This window comes from Lotus japonicus, chromosome 5, assembly GCF_012489685.1.
Source record: "Lotus japonicus ecotype B-129 chromosome 5, LjGifu_v1.2".
NCBI lineage: Eukaryota > Viridiplantae > Streptophyta > Magnoliopsida > Fabales > Fabaceae > Lotus > Lotus japonicus.
The window spans coordinates 59,487,387-59,513,596 of record NC_080045.1 but is presented as its reverse complement, the minus strand read 5'-3'; the positions used below and the strand labels follow the sequence as shown (position 1 = coordinate 59,513,596).

The 26,210-nt window shown below is 33.3% G+C and overlaps 3 protein-coding genes across 5 annotated transcripts; all 3 read right to left on the bottom strand.

The window, feature by feature from the left end:
• Nucleotides 1-7,022: 7,022 nt before the first annotated feature.
• Nucleotides 7,023-14,729, bottom strand: LOC130718433 (uncharacterized). 3 transcript variants are annotated; one of them, XR_009012624.1, is made up of 12 exons: nucleotides 14,315-14,729; nucleotides 13,452-13,780; nucleotides 13,299-13,376; nucleotides 13,105-13,204; nucleotides 12,713-12,801; nucleotides 11,388-11,499; nucleotides 10,316-10,369; nucleotides 10,197-10,245; nucleotides 9,606-9,706; nucleotides 7,847-7,962; nucleotides 7,316-7,752; nucleotides 7,023-7,222 (listed from the first exon to the last, which is right to left on the bottom strand). XR_009012624.1 is itself a non-coding variant. In XM_057569023.1 (11 exons), exons 1-11 carry the CDS (start codon nucleotides 14,681-14,683, stop codon nucleotides 7,413-7,415), a joined length of 1,737 nt encoding a protein of 578 aa, XP_057425006.1. In that variant the 5' UTR covers nucleotides 14,684-14,729; the 3' UTR covers nucleotides 7,310-7,412. The 3 variants fall into 3 exon arrangements, 1 of the variants encoding a protein (XP_057425006.1); XR_009012625.1 differs by having other exon boundaries at nucleotides 7,023-7,219; XM_057569023.1 differs by lacking the exon at nucleotides 7,023-7,222 and having other exon boundaries at nucleotides 7,310-7,752.
• Nucleotides 14,730-16,347: 1,618 nt separating this feature from the next.
• On the bottom strand, nucleotides 16,348-19,365 carry LOC130719890 (uncharacterized). Its single transcript, XM_057570487.1, has 4 exons — nucleotides 19,240-19,365; nucleotides 17,746-17,994; nucleotides 17,471-17,537; nucleotides 16,348-16,715 (listed from the first exon to the last, which is right to left on the bottom strand). The coding sequence occupies exons 1-4, from the start codon at nucleotides 19,363-19,365 to the stop codon at nucleotides 16,534-16,536; spliced, it is 624 nt and encodes a 207-aa protein (XP_057426470.1). The 3' UTR covers nucleotides 16,348-16,533.
• A 2,586-nt stretch (nucleotides 19,366-21,951) lies between these two features.
• Nucleotides 21,952-24,484, bottom strand: LOC130718749 (uncharacterized). Its single transcript, XM_057569377.1, has 3 exons — nucleotides 24,337-24,484; nucleotides 23,968-24,038; nucleotides 21,952-22,942 (listed from the first exon to the last, which is right to left on the bottom strand). The coding sequence occupies exons 1-3, from the start codon at nucleotides 24,380-24,382 to the stop codon at nucleotides 22,355-22,357; spliced, it is 705 nt and encodes a 234-aa protein (XP_057425360.1). The 5' UTR covers nucleotides 24,383-24,484; the 3' UTR covers nucleotides 21,952-22,354.
• Nucleotides 24,485-26,210: the final 1,726 nt, after the last annotated feature.

The following is a 26,210-nucleotide window of genomic DNA, read 5'->3' as shown; positions in this document are numbered from 1 at the left end:
AGTGCATTATGGAGCTGTTGAACCCCAATGTGAGGGTGCTGCAGAGAAGATGCTCTGACGCTCAAGCTAGTAAAAGAGTAAGGAGAGAATCTCAGAGTCTAAGAAGAACTCAGAGATTGTAAGAATGATAAGTGATTAAGTGTGTTAAGTAAATTAACGACCACAAATGTATCTATAGGCTCGGGATACGTTGTTATTAACTCTGCAGGTCCATGGGAAGGTGCTCGTGAGCGGAAGGTTGGATTTGGTCGCCTTGCTTTATTGGTTGGATCTCGATCGTCGTGCAACTGCTCGAACACGCATGGACGAGATATTCCTTTACTAAGTCATCCAGTGTGCCTTTATTGCAGTTACTTGAGCGCATGTCCTTTGGGTCGGCACATATATTGTTGGGCATTTCGGCTTAGTAGTCGGCAGGAACCCTTAGAAACTGGTTTTTCTTGATCCATGACGGACAAAGCCATAATGATAATGCATATTTTAGTTTTTATTGAATTTCGTGTAAGACTATTTAAATTGTTTGAGGACTTTTGTCTTTGCTTATTCTGTAAAAGAATCACTTATTTTTTAAAATAATTATTTATGTATTTTTTTCAAGTATTTGTGTATGATTTTGATAAAAAAAAAACCCAGAAATCTGAATATTTCGTTAAGTTATTTTAGTATTTTTTTAAATTAATAATTTCTAGTTGCATTTTAAGTTGAAAAGTAATTTTATATTTATAAGCAAGCATGAATTAATTTCTGCTTACAAAAAATTTCTTAAAATAAAACCAATTATATATCTGTGTTAATCCATCTCATAACAAAATATATATATAAGACTTTTTTAATCCATCTAATAATAAAATATATATATCAAATTGTAAATGTCTCCGAAAAAATATAGATGCAAAATATATAGATTATGTACCGATGTGCTTTGATTTTCTACTTTTGATTACACATAGCTTCTAGAGAGAAGTTTTTAAGCCCAAATTTGATAATGACATGTCTTGCGTCGCAACCCAACTTTGTCTCCTTTTTAAATTTATCCCCGGGAGTGTGCGTCATAGATGGATTCATGATTACTTGAGGTGATTATTCCTTTTGTCTGTTATTGTTCCTATATAGCTACATGACATTTATATTACTTTATAATAGCTCTGCTTGGGACAAATATTATTTTTGTTATGGGTTCTTCTAGGGATGACAATGGGTCTAGAACCCATAGGGTACCCGCAAAAAATATCCATTATGGGTAGGGTAAAAACCCGCTAGATGGGTATGGGGTTGGGTATGGGTAATTACCCGCAAAAAGTAGCGGGTATGGGTGCGGGCATGGGAATTATAGTACCCAACCCGCCCCATACCCGCACACACATATTATTATTATTATTATTATTATTATTATTATTTGGTAATATATAACAAATTAACTTAAGCAATACCTTTCAAACTTACTCTTTTTTAAAAAAGTAGGTTAGTATTTAAGGTATTCATAATCATCACTAATTTACTCCCACTTATTTTTAAAATTTGTAAGTTATTAACCTACAACTAAGGGCTATATTATAAATCTAAATTGTAGTTGTATTTTTGTTTTCTATTAACAAAAATAGTGAAAAATATATTTTGGTTAGCTAAATTGCGGGTAATGGGCACGGGTATGGGCAAATAGGTACCCAGAGGGTACGGGGACGGACATTCAAGTTGCTACCCACGCGGGTATGGGGACGGGTATGGGTAATTTTTGAAAACGCGAGTATAGGAATGGGTACTATAGTACCCTACCCAGACCCTACCCATTGTCATCCCTAGGTTCTTCTATGGTCACCAACCATCCTGGATTATATTCCGTGTGCTACTTTCATAGGATGAGACAAAGGATTTTCCTCTCAAAGAGCTCTCTCCACATGTTAAGAAGAAAAAATGGAAGAAAATTGTAAGAATGTAAGAAATGTTAATGTGGCAACGCTTTGGTGGAAATCATGGGGACAATTGAACCACTTCATATGTTAACTTTTCATATTTTCTTTTCTTAAAAGGTTTAATTCCACTTTTCGTCCCTCATTTATCATGATTGTGCAATTTTAGTCCCATTATTTTAAAACGAGCAATTTGGGTCCCCATTGTTTGTGTTGTCAGCAGTTTTAGTCCATCCGTTAATGTTGAGTCTAAAACTTGACGGAATGGATGATGTGTCCTTCATTAATTGACCTGGAACCCCAACAAAGCATCCACATAGATGCCACATCAATAAATCTAATTAAAATGAAATTATTAATATTATTATTTTCAAGAAACATAAACAGATACAACACGAAACAGATTCAACGAGCTTGTATCTCCACACAGCCACCAAACCATTCCCAAAGAAACACTTATGAACCAATACACCACTACATGAACAAACAAGAACAACATCACCCTGTTGCAGAAACGTCACCCTGTTCAATATAATACAAACAGCCCCACCAGTTTTGCCACAACTAGAACATACCAGTAGTGATCCCAAATAATTACAGTAGTAGACAGAACTGAAGATGAACAAGAAAAATAAGAGGATGAACAAGAGAACTATCTTCACACAAGTTCACAACAAAAATTCACCATTGAATCTCCTGAAATATTTACACACAACAAGAACAACATCAGAGATTTGGTTCTGATATTCTGCATCTCAATCTGTCTTCACTCATCTCTTCCAATTCAATTTTACCATCCCCTTCCAGAAACCCAGAAAAAACAAGGAACCTAGAAAATTGAATACCCAGAACACAATAACCAGCATATCACAAGTGGCGGCGGATCTAGGACCTACCTCCGCCCTCGACCTATACAAGGAACCCCACTGCTTCATCCTACTGATCCGAGAGTCTTCGAATCCGACGATTCTGATTGGTGGTTCTCGTATCCTTTCCAAAGCCTGCAGATCACAAGTGGTCGGAGCCCTTGTTGCCTATTCATCCCTCATTGAAGATTCAACGAAACAGATCTAGAACCGCCTCTGTTTTTTATCTCAAGGGAACCTAGAAATTTCCGACCCACAAACCTCAATGAAACCCTCAATTTTCTCTCCAACAACTTACCGTGGAAAAGAACAAGATCTCAATGGTAAGATTTAAGCTTGGACAGAGAGAAGCAAAGAGGAGTAGAAATACCCAGATCGAGAGTCATGAGGAAGGGATCGAGAGGCAGAGAGCTTGTTTAGTTGATGACGGAGATGAAGGACAGCTTCAATGGAGGCAATGGAGGTGGAAGATGGTTTTCCAGAAGGTTGAAACAGGTTTTTTTTTTTAATTTATATTTATTGATTTATATAAATCATCTATTATCTATGTGGATTTATTTTTTGAGTGCCAGCTCATTTAGTGAAGGACACATCACCCACTTCCGTCACATTTTGGACAAAAGGACTAAAATTGTCAACGGCCGAAACAAGAGGGACATAAATCGCTCGTTTTAAAATAGTGGGACCAAAATCGCACAATCATAATAGATCAGGGATGAAAAATGGAATTAAGCCTTCTTAAAATTAGAGTTATCTTATTCTAGTGCAGTGGATTTAGTTTTTAAATGAGTTATTATACGTAAATATACAGATTCTAGTGACATGCAATCGACATACATCTTATACCCTAAACCCTAAACCCTAAACTCTAAACCCTAAACCCTAAACCCTAAACTACTAGATATTATACCCGTGCGTTGCACGGATTTATTTACGATATTTTTTAATATTATATAAAAATTATTATAGTGTAATTATATAAATAATAAATATTAAAATATTTCTTAAATATAAATGTAACAGAAAACATTATTGTGTTTAGACATCGAAATAGATAGTATTAGAGTTTTTTTGATGCATTAAATTACTCGTATTATAGTTCTCTTTATGTAAATAAAGGATATCACTGAAATTTAATAATATTTTTTGAAAAGGAAAATATTCTTAATAACATAAGAAGACTTGAGAAAATATTTTTACTACTATATAATAAATAAATAAAAACATATTTGAAATTATTTTTCAAATAATATACACATGCAGTATATTTAATAGTAAATATCTTATAGAGACATTCATTTAAGTTTTATCTTTACTGTTATTTAATTTAAATTATTAATATTTTATACATATAAATATATTTCTTAATTTGTTTCTCTCAATTTATGATTGATAGCTAATATTCTAAGTATTTTTAAGTACTACGTAAAAATTATTCTTTTGTATAAGAAAATGAAAAGTTAACAATTGATAGTTAATAATATAAAATATTCATCAATAATTTATTACTATCATTATTAATAAAAATCACAAGTTAATTTAAAATTATTTTTTAAAATAGCACAAAACTACATTATAGTTAATTTAAACAACATGCGTAATAATTTCAGATTTTAAAAGTAAATTCCAAAATATATATTTACAAAAAGTATTCAACCATTAAATAATTTCAATATTTTATTTAAAAGATATTAATTTGTGATATTTTTGTATCTTTTCATTTGTTTCAACCTTATGTCGATAATTAATTGAAATGAAAATAAAAATTTATTTAATCTTGCCAGTAATGTAGAACTCAAGTCTTTTATATATATATATATATATATATATATATATATATATATATATATATATATATATATATATATATATTAAGATGATACCTAACTTTAGTACTTAATTTTTTATTTATACGTTAAATGTAGTAATAAGTTTTATTGGTTAATTTCTAAAATTCGTCAACTTATGATTAATAATTAAAATTAAAATAATATTTTTATTTTTATTTTAATATATAAGAGTTTGAAATTTTTTCCAATTAGTTATAAATGTAAAATTTATTTTACTATATATTTTTATTAATGTAAAGGTAGTCAATTTAAATTATTATTATTCAAAATTTGTCCTCAAGTTATAATTAATATTTAAAATTTAATCAATATTAAAAATTATTTTAAAATACGAGAAATTGAAAAGTTTTTTTTTTTAATTTGAAAATTGAAAGGTTTAAAAATATTAATTAATATAATGAATAATAAAATAGATGTAGTTATTTTTTTTAGTTTTGTATTTAATTATCTAATGTATTTAATACAAAGGTAAGGTAAGGTAATAATTAAAATTAAAATAATAATTTTTATTTTTATTTTTATTTTAATATATAAGAGTTTGAAATTTTTTACAATTAGTTATAAATGTAAAATTTATTTTACTATATATTTTTATTAATGTAAAGGTAGTCAATTTAAATTATTATTATTCAAAATTTGTCCTCAAGTTATAACTAATATTTAAAATTTAATCAATATTAAAAATTATTTTAAAATATGAGAAATTGAAAAGTTTTTTTTCTAATTTGAAAATTGAAAGGTTTAAAAATATTAATTAATATAATGAATAATAAAATAGATGTAGTTATTTTTTTTTAGTTTTATATTTAATTATCTCATGTATTTAATACAAAGGTAAGGTAATCAATGCAAAAAAGTTCAAGTCTCCTTTACATATATATATAGAGAGATAAAATAAGAAACAGAACCCTAACCATCCATAAGGAAAATCAACTAAATAACAATCAAATAGTTTAATACATTAAGTAAGTGGATATACATCAAGGAAAGAAGGGAATTGAAGTTCTATATAAGCTAAGAGAAATGAAGTAGTTTTCAAAAAAAAAATTAAAAAATAAGATAAATGAAGTAAAGATGCATAAACATACAAAATTCTTAACGTATACCATTTTTCAATTTATATAAATTAAAATTACATATACATTATACATACTTTCAATCAGTGATTAGCAAAATTGAGATCTATGAATATACCTTAAATCCCACAGAGAAACCCCAAAATGACCCTTAGCCTCATAAGTCATCTTAGATCAAATTGCTAGAGCCTAGAGAGCTATTTAAGATCAACATAACAAATGAATGTAAGTAGTGGGAAAAATGAAAAGATAGATGAATTAGAGAATTACTCAGTGCTCTAATTTTCTAAAGGTTCCCTCTGATGGAACATGAATTGTCTTTTCACCTTCAATAGCTTATTAGCATATAAGAACATCATTCTAATTATATTCCAACCCTAGCAAACCTCTTATGCAAATAAAAAGTAAATCTCAATTAGGAGAAAATGGAGTAGGAAAGAAGAAAAAAAATGGAATTATAATTTTTTTCCAAACCAAACAATTTAGCATGTCACTGATTTTGAATCTCGTACTAATCGGATCGGATAACATCGTATGCCAACATCCAACTTATCACTCAAAAGCTCCAATCACATGAATAATAGTCCAAGATGATTTATCAAATCGTTAATATCAAAATATGAATGAAATTCAAAATTGAAAAGAAAAAATTAAGCAAAGATCATATGATTTTAACATCGTATGATAAACCAATCAAGTTATCAAGTTTTAATACATTCAACTCATATCAATTGTTAACATGTCAAGAGTACTATATGGGTAGACAATGTCCGTAACAAGCTAGAATTTTGAAGAATTTGAAGGGGGACGAAAAGAACTTGAAGAATGGGTATGAACTATGAAATCATTCGTTTAAATAATGATAGAATAGGAATTAGTGAATTACAAAAGAAGAAAGGACTCACCCAATAATTCATTCATAATGCAAATAATTTCAATGACATTCAGCCGTTTTTATGAGAAATGAGTAATATAGAGGTAGTGGAGCTAGAATGAAGCTGCACACCCCTTAAAATTAGTAAATTTACGTTCAAAAAATTACAAATTTTAGCAGGTGAAGTGACAATACCCATAATTATATGGTCCGTTACTCATTAATTTCTTTAAATTACATTTCAATAGTTACTTCTCTTTTTGTTATATATCAACATGCGTTGGAGATGAAAGGTTGATTTGTTATTTATTTTTTAATTTCATCTTAAAGCAGGTGATGAAGATAAAGGTGAAGAATTTGATAATCTCATTAATGCTATTTTTCCAAGTCTTTTGTATTTAATACTTTAGCTCAAGTGAGCTTTACTAATATATATAGATAGATAGATATAGATAACCACACATGCAACAAACATAAATATTACAGATAAACATGCTTGATAAATATACATCAGTAAAATTGATCAAAATTAGAATCAGGCCATTGAGTGGATAAACTTCAGAAAATAATTGCCAGCCACGTAATTGCATAATTAGAATTCTCCATAGCACTTGAAGGACATGAAACTATATTCAGCACCAACTGGCTACTGCATATAAGTGCAGAAAAGGGAATCAGGCTTTGATAGATTTAATCAAGAAAAGAAAATCAAAATAATATGTGAAGAATGACAGAAACTAACCATAGAAAAGAAATAATATTTCAATTTCTCTAAGAAGCTCATTGAACAGATTTTTCCAGGCACAAAAAGGCTTCATAATTGAAATGTGAACTCTAAATCAAAGGAAGTTCCTCTGAAAGTTTCCAGCAGAAAACCTTGAAGATAAGCCCTGAGTCATGCTTTCTGGATCTAATTTTACACTTTGCCTCCCAGCTGTCAGATCCTTTTCACGGTCCCATGGCTTCCATGGATGTTGACCAGCCCAATCTTCCTTCTCTGGCTTTTGCTTGGTCTTTTTCTTTGATTTGCCAGCAACCATTTCTTGATGCTTTTGCACCAATGTTTTTGATCGTTTTGCTTTATTGTATTTGTCCACCAAATCTGCATCTGCATTAGCCCTTTTCTTATCCTCTTCATTTGAGACCAGTGCAGAAGCTTCATTGTATGCTTCCAAATAACTGCCATGTAAATACCATTTTTGCTATAAAGCTCTTGAATTCACGAGCGTACAATGACCAAACAAAGCATTCAAGAATGGAAAAGGATACATACTTCATTTTCGCTTTCTGGGCTCTATCAGAAGGGGTGTCTGTCCAAGCACTAGTATCACCTCTACCTTCCTTTGTGCCCTGGCTAAACGTAGTTGATTGTGTAGGCATACCACCAGGCTGAAATACATGAAAACAAGAAATAAGTAGGCATCAGTTAGAAAAATAGCCACAGTTGCATTTTGAATTCCCTTTTCGTGTAAATTAATTGTAATATCTGCTACTCAGCTCCAGTGTTAATATTTCCCCACTTTCGTCGAAAAGAATCAAAAGATAAGGGACTGGGCATCAAACATAAGAGCAAAACATGTGCAACAAAAATTATCAAGTCTCAAAAAACTAAAATGACAGGAAATGGTCCAGAAGAACCAGGAAACCAGAGTGGATAAAAACAGGGTATATCGGCCAACCTGGTGAAAACCGGTGGTTTCCAGTTCGGATGGTTTGCAAGAGTGGACCCAAAAATATGACATCGTTTTATTTTTTGTGTCGCCAATCATCACTGAACATCACCACTCTTGCACTACTGGGTGCTGCAGCGCTATCCGTAGTGTAATTAACTTATTATGATTTCGCATTTGTACTGTTCACTTGATGCAGCACATGGAAGTGTGCTTTTAATTTTTTTTCAATAGAAAGCAAGAGAGTGGGGTGCTACAATAAAAGGCTTACTTGCTTATGCTAAACATGGAAGATTTTATAAAAAAAAAACAAAAAATATTATTTAACTATTACGAGTTCATCCACAATTGGACTATTAAACCCTGAACTGATGTCTTGACCAGTTCAATGCCGGTCCAGTTTTAAAATCCATGAATATAAATGTCAGTAAATAATTATAACCCATGGAGGCTCCTAACGTGGTTGGAGCTAAGACACACAGATTTAGATTTACATGTTTGACATGTCAGATACATATGGCTGGACTGCCATAGTTATCATGAAGTAGGAGAGTAACAAATCCTAAATTGAGCAAGGAGCCAGGAAGAAGGGACTGCATTAAGGACTTGAGGCCTACTAAAGATGCAAGAAGCTACGGTTCATCAGTGGAGTAAAAGAAAGTTAATCAGAAATTAAATCAAAATTCTTCTAGGACTTTAAACAGGATGGATGGATTGATTAATTGTTTGTAGCTAGAATGACTTCAGATGTATGTCTGAAAATACTGGTTCAGAAGAAGTTTTACTTTAACAAATTAACTGAAAAGCAAGGAGAGATGGATATTTTAAGCATGATACCTAATTCCTTCAGCATTACAACTTAGAATGAAACCATATATAAAAAGGTTTACAATTCCATAAAATGCTCAGAAAACAAATTGCTAGTTAAAGCTAAAGACAAAAAAACTAATCATATTCCTTTCAAGGATTTGGAAACGTCCCACTACCAGAACACATTACCCACAATTCCACAAAGAAAACCAAAGATAATACTAAGCCCCGAGATAACACCCAAGCCAGTTTACGACTTCTAACTGGTAACTACAAATTAAAAAATCAACCAAAATATTCCAAGACCATTTATATAAATTAAACTGACCCACACAGTTCCGAAGTCCAACAGGACCCACCAATCACCCAAATATCATATAGAAGGTTTACAGTGACTGTATACGTTATATCATGATTCAAAATTAAACCACATTTCAATGCTACTCGATATTATATCATATAGGAGCATTATATTTTTCCAAACTTCCTGTATACCAGTGCACACTTATGTAGCTTACCTAAAGCTAAAAATAAATGATTGACAGGACTTACTTTCCTCTCCGGAGGCAGTGTTGTCATCCATTCATCTCTTTTGGGCTCTTCTTTAACCTCTGTCGCTGCCAGAAGCTCTTCATCACCCTCCATGGATATACCTGCCAAAGATTCCTAGTAATAAGATAACAGCCATCACAACTCACAAGTAATAGCCCCCAATCCATCCATCCTCAAATGGTCATAAGACAATTACTCAGCACCATCAAGAGGCCAATGATTAAATATTGTATCCTTTAAATGTTGAAATATTATTCTTTTGTGATTAAATGTGTTTTTCTTTGGTTTGCATAGATCTGGACACCTGGTACTATGCTTTACGAATGTCAGAAAATGTAATTATCAACATTAAGCCCCAATTAGGACGTCTTCTAATGTAATGCACACTTGCTCTTACTTCATTCTCCTCCTCAACCCCTCATCACATTTTATTTTGGAGATAAGGGCTACACCTACAAGTTTCTAAAACACCCTTCTGGTTTCCAATCCCAACTCCAGTTTTTTCCTCTACCAAAGTTCATATCACTAATTGGAATATTATGCATGTTATGCAGGACAGTGACAGGAGTCCTCTAAATTGCAGAACCTCACCTTGGGATCTTCTCCACAGTGCATTCTCACGCATGACTTTAAGTTCAGCCTGCAGTCACGTGTGAAGATATTAGAATTCAAAAACTAATGGAACAACCAGACAAGTAAGTTCCAGTTACCTTAAGTTCCTCCTGTTCTTGTTTGAGCTTGATTTTGTCATCCATAGCTTTCCGCTACAGATAGCACACAACACATCTTGTTAATTAAGAATGAAAAAAAAAATTGCAGATTTAAAAATCAGGAATAGAACGAACTATCCAACTGATCATATTCAAACATGAGAAGTGCCAAAACAACAGCATTGTAAATTGAAGAGATTTGTCAGGGAAATAAATAAAGGCATAAGAGAACAAAATTTTAAGGCCATGGCCCATAGGCATATAACATCCAAATTTTATGCGGAAGTGTTTATTAACCTCACCTCACTAAATCTGGCCACAGAACATTGCTGCTTATTCAGTAGCAATATCAAACATGAATGGGTCTCAAATGCAAGAAACTGCTAAAACCCTTTTCAAAAGATTTCAATTACCTAAACTAAATTACTAATTACTCAAGTTCCTTCAACCACAGCTCTGCTTTGTATGTGAATTTTCAGAATACTTGATGTGATTATTTCACACAAATCACAGATATGACTTTGAACTCAAATGAAAACAAATTTTTAAATAAAATAAACTCAATTCGTTAAATAGTTCTACATCAAAAGCTATCCAATTTTAGTGAAATTCTTTTCAAGTCATAATCAGCCCACAAATTAGGGTCGCACACAGAAAGTCAGAAATGTCAAATATTACTTGACAATCCAACAATCTCTACGACACTCATATCTTATCAGCTCCCCAGCTTGTATATAAAGCAAATGTAGAAAGAGTCAAAACTCAAAAGAGGTTTCGGATTCTTAGTCCAAGATAGTAGGGCTTTAGATAGGATACATGTAGACACTGGTGACCTATATTTAGGGAAGTACAAAACTATCTCCCTGACTCACATCCTATCTCTTCTACAGGAGAGGATTTTGTACTATATTTTTCTGTATTAGTTAAAAATATAAATTATCTTTTTACTTCAAATGATACAATGATAAAACATTTAATTGTGTGTCACAAAAAGATAAACCTGTGCCACAAACTAAAGGATCCGATAAATAGCACCTTTAATTCAGTAATAAACATCTTCCTACAAGCTCACCTTTTCTGGATCTTGTAAATCTTTGAAAGCTTTATTTAACTTAATAAATGCTTGGTTGGCTTGTGGATGAGAGCATTTATCTGGATGAACCAATAGAGATATCTTCCAGTACCTGTCAGATTAAATGAGATATTAGACAAATGAATAACACCTTGACCATACATTGTTAGGAATGGGCCGAAGCCCAATAGAAATAATAAGATCGGGAATGTGTATTATAGCGGAAAAATCTGTAATGGAGAGTTGCAGTAGTAAGTTACAAGTGTTTTCGTCGTGTAAGGTACAGCCCTAACAGACTGTTACGAACTGTTACATCTGGTTTTATTTTGTGATTGGGTGAGTTATCATAGTAATAGTCACAGTTGGTTTTACTGTGTACAGAAGCTAAAAGGGTGTAGGTTGTTAGTTAAATATGGGGAATGATTTGTGGAAAGGAGGGAGTACTTCTTAGAAAACTGAGTTCAGTTTTTGAAGATGTCTTCCCTGGTGAAGAGGAATTTTCCTCAAGTATATTTATCTCTCCTCAGATTTGATATATTTCTAAAACTTAAAGGCATTTTGGGAAGAAAACTTTTTCACATGAATACTTCTTAGAAAACTGAGTTCAGTTGCGAAGGAGTTGTTCCTTTATTGAATAAGAATTCTTTTTTCCCAATTTTATCTATCTCTCCTCTGACTTCCTATCATATGTTCGCTTGATGGGATAAAACTTGGTTGTTATTGTTGTTACAGCATATAATATATAACTTAATATATCTTAGTGGTTTTTCCTTTCCAGTTCCCTGCATAGAATTAGAATGCCTTCAGCAACTTCTTGAAAGTCAAAAGAGAATCTACACAGTCACATTTTTAATATATTAAGGATTTAATGGTTATGCACCGTCGGTGTAAACAATTTTTACAGACATCCAATGATGGGTTCCCAAATCAGAAAATAAGTTTTTAATTTAATTAAAATAAAAACATAAATGCTTTTGAATATGTGGCATTCAATTATTGGACGTCTACACTGACGGTGCATAACCATTAAACTCATATATTAATTACCACATAAAACTATGCTTTGAGTTCATAGCAAGCTGTTATTTTCTATATTCTCTCAATAACATGATATTACAATGATTTGAATCTTGAAGATTTCCACAAGAACCCAATAAATTATTTGGGGAAATAAGCAGGATTTACTGACTAATTATGCAGAGGAGACAATGCATCTGAATCAGCCTTTACTTTTTTCGAATAATTCATTCCTAAACAAAGCTGACTGGAAAGTGGAAACTTTTATTCTTTTGGTTGACTAAAGAAGAAAATAAAGCAAAGCATACCTTTTCTTTACGTTAGCACTTGACATATTATGGTTAACTCCTAAAACATCATATGGGCTGTCAGCATCAACTTCCATGATCCTAGTGACCTGGGAAATAAACAGGTGAAGACTTGGACCTCCATTCAGTTACAAATAAATATCCAAATTTTATTTCTGTAATAAATCAAGAAATAACTAAGAAATTATGAGTCCCCCCCCCCAGGGTGAAAACAAACACTTTGGGGAAAAAAGGAAAAGAAAAGAGAGATTACAAAAAAAAAAAAAAAGCAAATCATCAATCCTCAAAAATATAAAATACAGAAAAGACTACATATATAAATTATAAAATCCTCATCTTCAAACTTCAAATAGCCAACCTTCAAAAGACTACATATATAAATTATTAAATACCTCTTCAAAACGTTCTGCTTCATTCGCGGATTCTGCTTCATTAATCATAGCAGGTGGTGGAGGCCCGAAAAATAGTTCATCGTCGTCCCCCGCAGCTTCTCTAAAATCATTAAAATAAAATGCAGCATTGTCAGATTTGAATTGGCTCAATTGAATCAGGAAATATAATCAAAAAAACTTCCATGAATCAGTACCTAAGCTCAGCCTGTGCCTCCGTTAATTTGGCAGCAGCTGCGAGTAATTCAGCTGATGGCATAGCAGGGCCCATCATCCTGCAGAATGAAGTAAGCAGTGGTCAGGAAAACTAAAAAACTTACTGTCAACAGAATGACAGAAAGGATTATCACCTTCTTCTAGGACCAACAGAATTATCCTCTGGAGTTGCTGTTATATGATCATCTACCATCTGTTCACTCCCCACATCGATGGGAACTGAACTTGTATCAGGCACTTCTGTAGAAGGATCAGCTTGCTCATTCATGGGAGACATAAGAGACTGAATTAGAGGGCCAACAACATCCAATGTAGGGCGAGCTTTAGAAGGCCGTAAGAAAACTCTATCCCCATTTTCCTTAAGATTTAATGAAAGGAAAAGCTTCTTCAGATGCTTCATAAGAGATCTTTCTGATATACCCTTGATGTCAACAGCTTGACCGTCGTCAATCATTTGCAAGAGCTAAACACAACATAAACAAGACTAATCAGGATAAAACATACGTAAGCATTGTACAAACAAGACAAGGAGAAAGTAGAAAGGACAGAAACTAACAAACAACTAACTTGAGTACCTAACCAGTGTTATCAAATAGCGGCGGCGCTACGCGTAGCGGATTTTTGGCTAATCGTGACGCCGCTATTGCCCACTATAGCGCGCTATTCCCACTGTTTGTCGCTAAATAGCGGATTTTTGGCTCACCCCGATGGTCCGCGATCGCGACTTGACAACACTGTAACTAACTCAGCTCACCCTAACTGAAAACTAACTGCCCAATAACTTGTCCTTCAACTACCTTAACATCCTCTAAAGTGAGTTTATCTATAAAATGAAACCCTAAGTTTGATTTAACATACATTATGATGATCTTGAGATAACACACTAAAACTTCAGAATCTCATGATTTGAACAATTTGAAGAGTCTCAATCACAAGCAATAAAAAGACACTGAACAATCAAATTGACACACAACAACAAGAGAGGAAAATTTGGTACCTGCTTCAAATCGTTGCCAACGTTGGGGAATTCGGTCATCAATTCACGCACGACGGAAAGAGGCTGAACCCTGAGCTTGTCTTCGTCCTCGGAAGAGTGGGATTCGTCATCAGAATGACGGTGCCTCTTGGTCTTCTTCCTATCTCTGTCTCTCTTCTTCCTCTTTTCCCTTCTCCTACTGCTCTCTCTTTCGCGCTTGGAGCCTCCATCGCTCCTTCTGCGGCGCTCCTTCTCACGGCGGCGACGGCGGCGCCTGGAAGAGCGGTCGGAGTCCGAATCGGAGTCGGAGGCGGTGGAGGAAGAGGATGAAGAAGAGGGAGAGGGTGTGTCGTCGTGAACATATCGCTGCTTTTTCCTTTTGTCGCCCATTTTTTTGCTGAAACGCTACAAACTGGATTCAGGCATATGAATTCATGATATGTATTTCTCTTTTTTTATCATATATAGAAATGATTTTTTATAAACTACTCAAAAAATTATTATTATAGGTTATGGAATAAATTTGGCGATTACCAAAAAAAAATCAATTTGGCGCGTGCGGCTCGCCAATGGGAGTTTGGTTCGTCATAATTGAGCTCGCAAAAACTTAAAATTAGACTGATTCGGCTCATTTGACTTATAGGTGAAACGAGTCTGCATTAGATTGAGTTAGACTTATTAATAAAGTAAGGTGTACCAAATCCTCTGGCTACCGATGTGAATAATAAAGTTGATTTTCATGCTCATTCATTAAGAGGTCTAATTAGACCAACTTGGAGGCAAATGTAACTATTTTAGAGATTATGAACAATAACTTATATGGACTAAACAACATGATTTATAAACAACCTTAGTGTAAGTAACTTCATGGGGTTTTGAGAGCTGGGTAAGCGAGTCGAAGTCCGCGGGCCGGCCCGCGAGGCCGCGGCCTAGTGCGGGCTATAGCCCAGAAAATGCGGGCATACGCGGAGCGGGTCAATGTGGGACAGGCCTATGAGGGCAAAAAAGGGGTAAAAGAGGCCAAAGTATGCGAGTTGGCCCGCAAAACCGTGGACTAGAGCGGGCTATAGCCCGAAAAATAGAGGACTGCTAAAATGCGAGCCTATGTGTGGCAAGCCATTGCGGGGCGGGCCAACCCGCGTACCCAGCTCTAGGTTTTGGAAATTTCAGCAATTTACACTAGTGTCTAAATTATAAGTACACTTACTAAATGTATGTTAGGAAATCCTTATTAACTTTTAAAGCTAAAATCAATTATAAAACTGCGAGTTGCGAATAACAACATAACCCTAACCAAGATGAAAGAGTACGACAATATTATTGAACTATCACACATAATGGAATTGCAAGTTGCAGGTAATAGAAGGTTTTACACGCAATGTTGTGGGACGTATGGTTTTCTGTTAATATTGAACTATATATATTTTATTGTTATGCTAATAGTGAATTGTTATGGGTTGGAGTAACTTTTTTACTCCACTATTAGCTTATAAATATATTTTACCTTTTTCCTTTTTCCTTTGACAATTTCAGGTTCTTCACCTGAGATAATATATCGTGTAGCAGTTTTTCGAAGGATCAAAAATATATCGTGTAACACCTTATAGTTGTAAATTATGATGAATTAACTAATTAAAAATGAGAAAATCTTATACAATACGAAACCGAAACGCAAGAACCCATTTGGTGTTATGTTATTTGTTCAAGTTTTTACCTTTGAGAAACGTTGGTTGGCATGAAGGTGCCTACCACTAACACGAACATTTGAAAGTCATTGCTTGAAAAATCTAATGTGGTGTATCGTGGAAATGATTTAATCCTTCAGGAAAATCTCTTTTATTTGTTGTTTCATCTCGAAGTGGACAGTCATATTCTTTATCATTATCTTTTACCTTTTAATAAATAACTAAGCATAGTTTCCATCCAAGAAGGAATAGATATGCTAGAAGCCATATTCTTGCGTTTCGTTAGAATGTTATTCGTCCTATTAATTGTTAATGAAGAATTACATAAACCAACTGATGGTCTTGCTTATATGAGAGCCCGCTAACAACTTTTGCTTCTCCTCCTAAGAGGGAGGATCGAGTCTTTATTATTTAGAAATTCAAATGTTACAAGACTTCTAACTAGGACTAATAAACAACATTAGCAATCACAAATCCCACACATTACATTGCCTTAAAACATTAAAACACCAAATGATATCATAGTCGATGCCTTGAAACATTAAAACACCAAATTCATGGGCACTTGAGCTTTCCTCCATGAGTGGTGAGTTTGGCATAGCAAGGACAAACATGCTTGTTCCCATATGTGCCAGGTGGCACGCAGTGGCACCTCTGGCAGCAACTATTGCATGCCCTCATGCACCTTTTGTGCTTTGACGCCTTGCTACACCTGTGGCTGCACTTCCCACCACAGTCTGCACCCAAAAAAAAAAGTTTACATTCCTTATTTTTCACTAAACTTAGGGGGCGTTTGTTACAAGTTATCAAAAATCATACCCGGGTAAGTGGATTCCCAGGAATATTATAATGAGAATGTTATTTCCGGACATCTTTTAAAAAAGTGTTTGGTTGATAGATTCAATTCCCAGGTATGTTTTTAAAATTTATTTAATTAAAATATTTAAAAATATAAAATTTGAAATAAAAATTATAGTTAGTGGGAAATAACTTTCATTCCCATGGTAATGCAAGATAGTCATCCTTGAAGTCAGGAATCCTGAGTTGCTGAAATGAACTAAAATCTTTTTTCCGAGAATGTCTCATGCCTGAGTATCTTTTTTCCTAATCTTATACCAAACAAAGGAATCTGTATTCCCACACCCATCATTCCCGGAAATGTTTTACATACTCATGTAACAAACGCCCCCTTAGGAATATAAAATCTGATAATTAACACCAATTACTCCCAAGATTTTAATTTAATTGATTATTCATCTCATCAATTTTTCATTCACAATTAAGTGGATATTGTTTTTTTGGCGGATATCCATCGACACTTGTAATTTGTAGTGGTTTCTAACTGTCTTAAGTTGTAGAGTTCTTTAAAATAAAATAAAAATCTGCAATTTGTGAAGATTAACAATTCTCACAAACTTCAAATGTCGATGAGTGTCGGTCAAAATCAGTGTCGATCCGTTCGTTTCCATTATGTAAAATATTACTCACTTACCTATCTTATAAAGATGATGATGATGATGAACAGCATCCATGTCTTGATTTCCTTCACAGATCTCAAGCTGAAATGTTTCCACAATAAAAATATTGGATAAGAGAAGAGTAGCAATATGAGTGTTATAGTTGAAGATGGTTCAAAAATTCTCTCTAAGCCCAAGATCAAGAAAGAAAACAGAGTAAAATATATTCTTAAAAGAAGCAGAAGAACAATATTAGTGACACATATAATAACATAAGAGTTCTGGAAATTAAAATAGAAATGTTACTTACCTCCTGTACTAGGATGAGACAGAGAATTGCAAAGATTAATGTGCTTTTGGCGAATGACATTGCTACTAGCTGCTTTCTCGAGCTACAAGAAAAACAATTTCTGAAACTGAGACACTGATAGATAATTATGGGTCTGATAATTGCTTGAAGCTTGAACCTATTTATATGGGAAAACATAGGTTCCAACTGAGGACAAGTAGTGACAACTGTATAGTGAAAAAAGTGATCATCATCATTTAACAAACTTCCCTATTCAAATGCATGTGAATGAATTGACCGAGTACATGTATATGTTGTGATTACTTATGCTAGTGGGGAGGACAAAGAAACCGATTGGCTAAGTTATTTTCCTATATATGTAGAGTTTTATGTGGCAATTAATTATTATTACACCACCCCCAGCTCATTTTTGTGGCTCTGCTTTTTAGTTTAGCTCACGAAAGCATTGAGAAAAAAGCATCAAATCTTAAATGAAACACCCGCTATGCTAGGTAACTTGTTGTCACGATAGGGACTCTGAACAATGACCCTGAGTGGTGCCGTTAAAGTTTGTCTTCTCTGTAGTATAAATCCTAAATAATTTAAGAGTTTGATTATCTCAAATGGTCGTAATCACCTAAAGTATATATAATGATTACAATATGTAAGTCCTAAGATTCTGTACATCATAATTCATACGTATCTGTCTATATATATTAGAAAAGAACAACTTCTAACATGACGTGTCGCTCTCACAGGCCAAGTTAGTGACGTGTCGCTCCGAGATTAATTTTCACTTAATTATTTACACGTCAGCTTTTCCACCTATTAATTTTCGGATTTTTAATTAATTCATGATTTTATGAGTTTTTATTGTGATTTGCTAGATTTTAATAGTTTTTATCTATATTTATTTAGTACCTTTTTAAAATTTAGATTTGATTAGGATTTTGGTTGTTTATTTCTTGATTTTATCTTAATTTATCTTATTATTTATTTTTAGAGTATTAATTAATTTTTATGGTATTTTTGTTGAATTTTTGGATTTTTAATTAACTCAGGATTTTATTACATATTTAATTTAAAAAAACAAGTGATTATGTTAAATATTAAAATAAATAAAATCCAACATGATCATGTTCCATTTATAAGAGATTCATGTGAAGGAAAAAACAAAAAGATATTCAATGGGTAAATATTTTATATCTTCTTTTATTTTAACCTTAAAATTTCCTAAAAAACTGTCATTTTAAACAAAAATAAAATCTTATAAGTGATTTAAATCAATAATACATCCCATTAGCAAAAACCCTCTTAAAACCCTGCCTACCTCCACCATCTCCTCCATGGAATTCTCATCCCACAACCTCTCCTACCTCGCCCAGCTCCACCACTTCCGGTTCACAATCTCTCTTTAACACATTCCATTCCACACACACAATGTCTCTTGACTCAGTTCATTAGTCTTATTTCATACCATAAGAAACCCTTTCTCAACCTCCTCTGTCGACTCACCATATCCACCACGGCGCCACCGCGCTCCCTTAGACCTCCGTCGTTACCCCAGGTGCACCAACTCCTCCATGCAATTCTCATCCCATCTCTCCACCGACCGAAACCACCCCCACAGAATCGTCTCATCTCTCCACGGAACCACTTTGCCATCGACTTGCAATCCCCATTCTTCTGCCACATCTTTGCTATCGACTTGCAATCCCCATCCATCCGATTCGCTGTCGCGTCGCCACTCAAGCCACCCATTGGATACATGAGTGCAATAACATCATAAGGAGGAGGTAATCGAAGACGATTTAGGGCGATTTTTTGTGCTTTTGTTTTTTGGTTGACTTTTGTCTTGCTGCCTTGGACTGATTGTGAATGTTGCAGATGGAGGTAATTTCAAATTATTTTCTTCCATTGCTTGAATAGCTAAACCCTAAACCCTTTTAAGTTTTTGTGTAAATGATGGGTTGCTTGATCCAAATCTGGTGCCAAAAGATGTCAAACTAGAAATTCTATCGAATTATATTTTTATGTCTTTAAAACCTTTTGTTTGTGCTACATCTTTTTATGCTATATGTTTTTAAGTGTTTGGTGGATTTTTCACCCAAGAGGAAGCTTTGCCAGTTTTCAAGATTGACCAAGGGAGCTTCTTTAAACGGTCTTGAATGTCTCCTCCTTGAGCCACCAAGAGAGGCTCTTAACAATTCAAACAAGAACTTGAAGATCAAGTACCTGCAGGTACTACTGAGCGCGACATGCATATGTTGGCTTAAAAGGGCTCCTACCATAAGAGTAGTTGAGATAAACATGACTCATTTCTTTTAGATATGGTCAAGAACTTAGGATTGAGCAAGCATATATGAATATTACAATTTGAGATTTGTAGGACGAGATGTTTGAAGGTTCTATATTTTATTATATTGTTACCTGAAATCACATTAGAAGGTTTGGCTTGCGTTGGGTTTCACTCGAAGTAAAGCATAGAAAAAAGAATGTCAGGTGAGCATACAGAGTAAAATGCTAGATACGAAGAGCATACTCTATGTTGTTGAATTTCGTAGTTCTTGGACATGGTGTTGGAAGGAGTAAACGTCTTCCACGAAGGGATATTTTATATGAAAATGATTGTGTTAAAATTAATAGAAAAAAATTAATATAATTAATTTTAGTATTTTTAAAAAAAATTAAAGGGGAAAATTAATATATGTATATAACTATAATAATTTGATAGTTAAAATAGTATGAGGAATAAAAAATATGAATACATATGTACTATAGATTTATGACCTAAATTTATTAGTGCTAACATATTCGAGTTATGAGATCTCACGGGAAGGAACATTTTACATGATAAATGAAAAATGTGTACACATAGTTAAAAAAAATATTTTTATATAACTTAAGTGTATTTTTAATAATGTAAACAATAATTATATATTTATGTATTGTTACATATCTAAAACACAAAAGCAATACCCTTTATGCAACACAAGTATACATCTTCGCAACCAAAATTCAGTTTTTTATTTATTGTAAAACATGTCAAACAAAGCATCAAAGGTTGTTGGCATCACTTCCTTGCGGATAAACCGGGGATCATGGCTTACATGAGCACAGAGCACACCAAAGTGGATTGGACACCACATTTGTCACTCAAAACCTTAAGGCAAACAAAATTCAGTTATACCTCATATATGCAAAACTTAAATATTTTGGCCTAATAACTTTTGTGTTTTTCAAAATCTTTATATTAATCTATTCAATGTATGCTTACAAAATACTAGAATTGAGTGTCTAAATTTATGCTCTTTAAATATCTACATCTTTATGATGATTGTTCTTACATTCTTAGCATTTTAAATATTTTATAATTTAAAATATTAATCGATGTATTAAATACAATAGACAAATTTCCCGTGCAACGCGCGGGTAAAAAACACTAGTATATATATTAACACAATACATCCATTCTGTTTAATGTATTTAAAGATTAACCTAGGGAGAAAATGGTCTTCTTAGGCTCTTTAGTTTAGTGATTTACAAACTATAGTAGTTTATGCATTTTCAAAGAGTAAGAGCAAGTTATTTTATGTATCTTTTAAAATCCGTTTGGTGGGCAATATAAGAAGACATGATAGGATAACATAATTTATTCTTAATTATAATCTTGTCTTTTAGAGTGGAGGGATACTATTTGTTGTTAATTCTAGTTTTTATATATGTTAGTGCAAATTAAAGGTGCTACCACTTATAGGTTTGAGGTCACATTTGTTTTAAAATTTGTAAATTAAGTTAGGTAAATTTATATTTAAAAGAATATAATTATTTTTATAGAATTGATATTGTCAAAGTAAGTTTAAAAAAAAAATTGTGTTATGAACCAACTATTTCAAAAGTTTAAGTTGTTGAGTAAATATCAGATGATTGATTTTATATTAGAACTGTTAATTCGGCTCGTGCGGCTTGACGGCGGGTTTGGTTCGTCAAAATTCAGCTTGCGCGGATCTTGAGTTAGATTGATCCGGCTCACATGTAAAACAGGTTCGCATTAGCTTGAGTCAAGCTAATTAGTGGAGTAAGTTATAGATAATACTTTGGCTACCAATGTGAATAATGAAGTTGATTTTCATGCTCATTCTTTAAGAGGTCTAATTATACCAACTTAGAAGCAAACATAACTAATTTAGAGATCATGAACAATAAACTTCTGTGGACTAAATAACATGATTCATAAACAACCTTATTGTGAGTAACTTCATTTCATGGGATTCTGGACATTTCAGCAATTTACACTAGTTTCTAAATCATAAGCATACTTGCTAAATGTATGTTAGGAAATCCTTCTAAAGTGATTTTAAAGCTAAAATCAATTCTGGGGAGAAGCTACATTGAGTAGCTTCTGGGCCTCATAATTAATTTTGAAGAGAGAAATTGATCCAAACATGCTAGGTGAGAACCTTTCTTCAGATTGAGAATGAATTGCTTCATGCTACTTGACGTCCAAAAGGTGAGAACTGAGAACCTTTCTTCACATAAAATGATCTTTTCATTAAATTGGAGAGGCTGGATGAATGAACAAAAAGTTATACTACAATCAACAAACAAAATATAAATCTCATCCAATCGTCTAGAAGCGAACCCAGCATCTAGTGCATTGTGCTATACAGTCTCCTTTACAGTCAACATTATAACCCAAAACTTTTGGATTTCGAAGGAGAAGGCTCCTAAGAGATTTTCCTTGAACACCCCATTGCTCCTCCAGGATCTTTATATTGGCTTTCAACTCTTCCTCTAAATTGCATCCAAGAACTTCTGGGAACTTTTTGAGCAACTTGGATAGATCATCATCAGAAAGATTTAAACTCCTCAGATAGTCTAGTGTTCCATTTACTGTCTCAAATTTGGGAACCTCCTTCTCACGCTCTTCTCCCCAATAAGGAGAATGAACAAGACCAAATGCTTTTGCAAGTATCTTGTCCTTTTCTTCATCACTGAAGTTAAATGCAGACAGAGCTTGCCTGCATGCTTCCCACATGCTCTGATCTTCATCACTTGTGATTATATTTTCTATCTGTCCCATTGAATGCAATAACCAATGCTTGGTAGAAAGATTTGAGTTTGAGGCCCATGTTGCTTTTGCAATATTTTGTGAAAATTTACAAGAAAATCTGATTTTTGACAATGGAATACTTGATGTTGCAGCAGCAAGATCAGCCTGCATGATACACAGAGTTCAGACTCAGTGACCAATATTAGCCTCCTATATGAAATCTTTTTACAGTCTTCTTGAATGTTCCAACTTTAAACTCTGGCCAATGCAGATCGAAAGAAATCGAAGGTGTAGATGAGGCATAAATAAATAACAGCAGCAAATCATAAGACATGATGAACAACCTTAAGAATAAATTCAAATCTGCATACTGTCCGAGGAAAAATGTGAAAGCGTGACTTTGGCACATTTTAATTAAGAGAACTGCTAATGGCACATTTCAGTGTGCCAGTATTCTTCTTCCTAAAAAATGGAAATACACAATGATTTAATATTCTTGCGTTGCGTTTCGTTTCTTAATTTTCTCTTTAAGAAAAGTAACAGATTTAATGCAGCATCTGAATTGAAAATTTAAAAGGAGCTCAATACCTTGGCCCTCAAGCCTGATTTTTAAGTCTTCAAGAAGCAGGAGGCGGATATATGCCAAACGTAAGAACAACAGAAAGTAAAGTACTTTTCTTAAGCTCCGTAGCAGAAAATTTTGAAGTGATACCAAGAAAGATAAACCAGTAGTTCAGTACACATTCTCTGAAGAAGTAACTATCCAAGAACATTGTAACGCGCATCATAGAGGCAACTTTAAGAATTATGACTAGTGAAAAGGCTAACATACTCATATTCATAGCAAAAACTGGCTTCTCTCCAGTTTCCACTATTCAAGCCAACACAACATAACCAAAATTCAAGCAAGTTGTCATCTACACCTTGCCTAAGACAACAAGATGTAAAACCAATTGTCTTCTACTATCTGAATTTTTGCTGCTGACAGCACAACAGAAATCCTCAAAACTTCATAACTAGAACCAATTTTTCAGTGACTAAAACCCCATGCTCAATTTTTTTACAGAACCGCTTACCATCTTCCCTGAACAAGCCCATGAAGATAAATCTAAATATGAAATGTTTTTAATTAGTTATTCCAAACAAACCATTTCTAGCACACACAGACATACAGACATACAAACCATTACCTTGCAATAGCAGAACTTTGCTGCAGAATCAATAGTAAGTAGAGGGGAATTCAACTGTTTCCCCAACATCCCTGCACCACCAAAATAACACATAAGTAAACAGACAAATTAGAGAGCAGAAAGTAGAAACAAAATAAAAACTTATAAATCTAAAACACACACTACTGCATAGAGCATTAGACCAAACCAAAGCAAAACAAAGTCAACCCTCTTAATCTAAAAGAGTCACAAATTCAAGGACACCAGAAAAAAAAAAAATCCCATGTTAATTTGAGATTGTGAATTTAACAAATGGAACAAAAATTTCCCAAAAAAAAGAAAGAAATCTCAATGGATAGGAAAGGATTGAAAAATTGAAGGTAGAGGTACCAGAGCGTCGACAAGGAGGCAAAGATGCGAACTTGAGACTCTCCATTACACTATCATGATTCGCTTACCCAACATCATAACCAAAATAACAGTTTTTGTGGAGTTCTAAGTCTTCTGGGTTCCAAAGTTTGGTGGTTGGGAAAATACCACGTGGACTTTTTTTCTTCTATTTAATATATATATAATATAATATATAACTTGCATAAAATTTGCAATATGATTAAAAAAAGAAAAATAGATAGAAAGTGGAGAAAAATGAAATGATAGTGTGAATGAAATATTTATTTGAGTGGAATTTTATGTAGATATGATTTTATTCAAATATGTTTATCGTTTCCTTTACCCTGAACATCATTTAGGATAATTCGGAAATTTGTCACTTGCCACCACAGCCACCCTGACTGCCTATCTTGTTGGAAATCTATCGTGATATGTTATTCTCTGTCTCGACCTCCCTCCCTGCCTCTTCTCTGTTCCACATGCCACCATCACTACACATAAATATCATGGGTTTCTTGTGCGAACGATTCATTTTTCTTTTATATAGTGTGTTAATCATGATGCTTTGAACTTCTTTAAATGAGTCTTTAACACTTTGAACTCAAATTGACTTTAGGCATGGATGAGTGACTTTTACCTTACAGGCTTGTATCTAGATTGATCTTAAAAGCTTGACTTTGAGTCGACCTTGAAAACTTGTTTTAGAAATGGCCTTGGAGTCTACCATTCGAATTGGCTTGTAAATATTTGTTTGTTTGGTGTCGAACCCTTATCATCAATGGAACTCTTCAAGCATGTACAATTAAATAAACCTTGGTATGATCAAGATGGTTTACAATTCAAGTTTTCAACCTCATATTTGGGTCAGCTCTTCAAATTTGCTACTCAAGCCTTCTCATGTAGTAATAAATGTGTCTACTTCAAACTGATTTTGAAAATTTAGTTTAAACAAAGCCGATTGAGAATAAAAAACACACACAAAAGTTACTGAAGCATACCTAACCAAACGTGATTTGGAGGGTTTACACTAAAGAACAAAACAGAACACTAAAGTTACTAGTGCGTTTAGTTAACCTTTGCAAATGAGTTTTTCTAAAACACTAAATTTGTCTAAATGTTATATTGTGCGACTAATATTTCGACAACAAACATCATTGTATTGCTTCTTTCAAATCTAAAACTTTGATCTCTCACCTCTCATGAATTCGCACCCATGATCAATTGATTAAATTTTAAGGCTGTGCTTGTTAAGTTGTGTGGTATAACGGTTCTTTTAACAAAAATGGATTTCATATTTTTTTCAATGTCTATACAAACATACTACACAACATGAAAAACTACCATGAGACTAAAATAACGTGAAATTACTTATTTCCACTTTCACTTCAATTTTGGTTTCTCATAGTTTTTTAATCATGTATCTAAACATGCGCTAGAGGCTATCTATCATCGTCTCCAACATAATGTTGAGGTTTTAAATATTTATGTGCTTGAATTTTTATTAAACTCAACATGAATCCACGTTAAAGTCAACATGTCAAAATATTGCTTATATGATTCATATTAAACTTAACGTGACAAATTCCAACTTTTTCATTTGCGCATTAAGAATAAGTGAAATCACATTGCAAATTGCAAAACTGAACTAATTCTAGTGTTAATCCAAATACTCAATAATCATGCTTTGCTCTGTGCTCCTCTATGGAAAATGATGCTTCCTTCCCATGGTTAAACTTATAGAGAACTTTCTCAACTTTTCTAAAAATTCATCTTTGTAAGATTCAAAACTGTAAATCCCTTTCCAAAACTAAAATTGATCTTTCCACAGATAAAAGTTAAAACCTCATCATGTGAATTTTTCTAAAACTGGTTCA

What these genes read in the sequence shown, in the direction of transcription:
- LOC130719890 (XM_057570487.1), bottom strand. Translation starts at nt 19,365, where the DNA reads ATGAGACGATTCTGTGGGGGTGGTTTCGGTCGGTGGAGAGATGGGATG. An exon ending in GTGGCGCCGTGGTGGATATG is followed by an intron (nt 17,995 to 19,239) that starts GTGAGTCGACAG and finishes GCATTTGAATAG; the next exon opens with GGAAGTTTGTTAAATGATGA. An exon ending in TCATCATCTTTATAAGATAG is followed by an intron (nt 16,716 to 17,470) that starts GTAAGTGAGTAA and finishes TTTTGGGTGCAG; the next exon opens with ACTGTGGTGGGAAGTGCAGC.
- LOC130718433 (XM_057569023.1), bottom strand. Translation starts at nt 14,683, where the DNA reads ATGGGCGACAAAAGGAAAAAGCAGCGATATGTTCACGACGACACACCC. An exon ending in ATTTACAAGATCCAGAAAAG is followed by an intron (nt 10,370 to 11,387) that starts GTGAGCTTGTAG and finishes TGCTATCTGTAG; the next exon opens with CGGAAAGCTATGGATGACAA. An exon ending in ACTGTGGAGAAGATCCCAAG is followed by an intron (nt 9,707 to 10,196) that starts GTGAGGTTCTGC and finishes AATCTTTGGCAG; the next exon opens with GTATATCCATGGAGGGTGAT.
- LOC130718749 (XM_057569377.1), bottom strand. Translation starts at nt 24,382, where the DNA reads ATGGAGAGTCTCAAGTTCGCATCTTTGCCTCCTTGTCGACGCTCTG. An exon ending in GCCTCCTTGTCGACGCTCTG is followed by an intron (nt 24,039 to 24,336) that starts GTACCTCTACCT and finishes TTGGTGGTGCAG; the next exon opens with GGATGTTGGGGAAACAGTTG. An exon ending in CAAAGTTCTGCTATTGCAAG is followed by an intron (nt 22,943 to 23,967) that starts GTAATGGTTTGT and finishes TGTATCATGCAG; the next exon opens with GCTGATCTTGCTGCTGCAAC.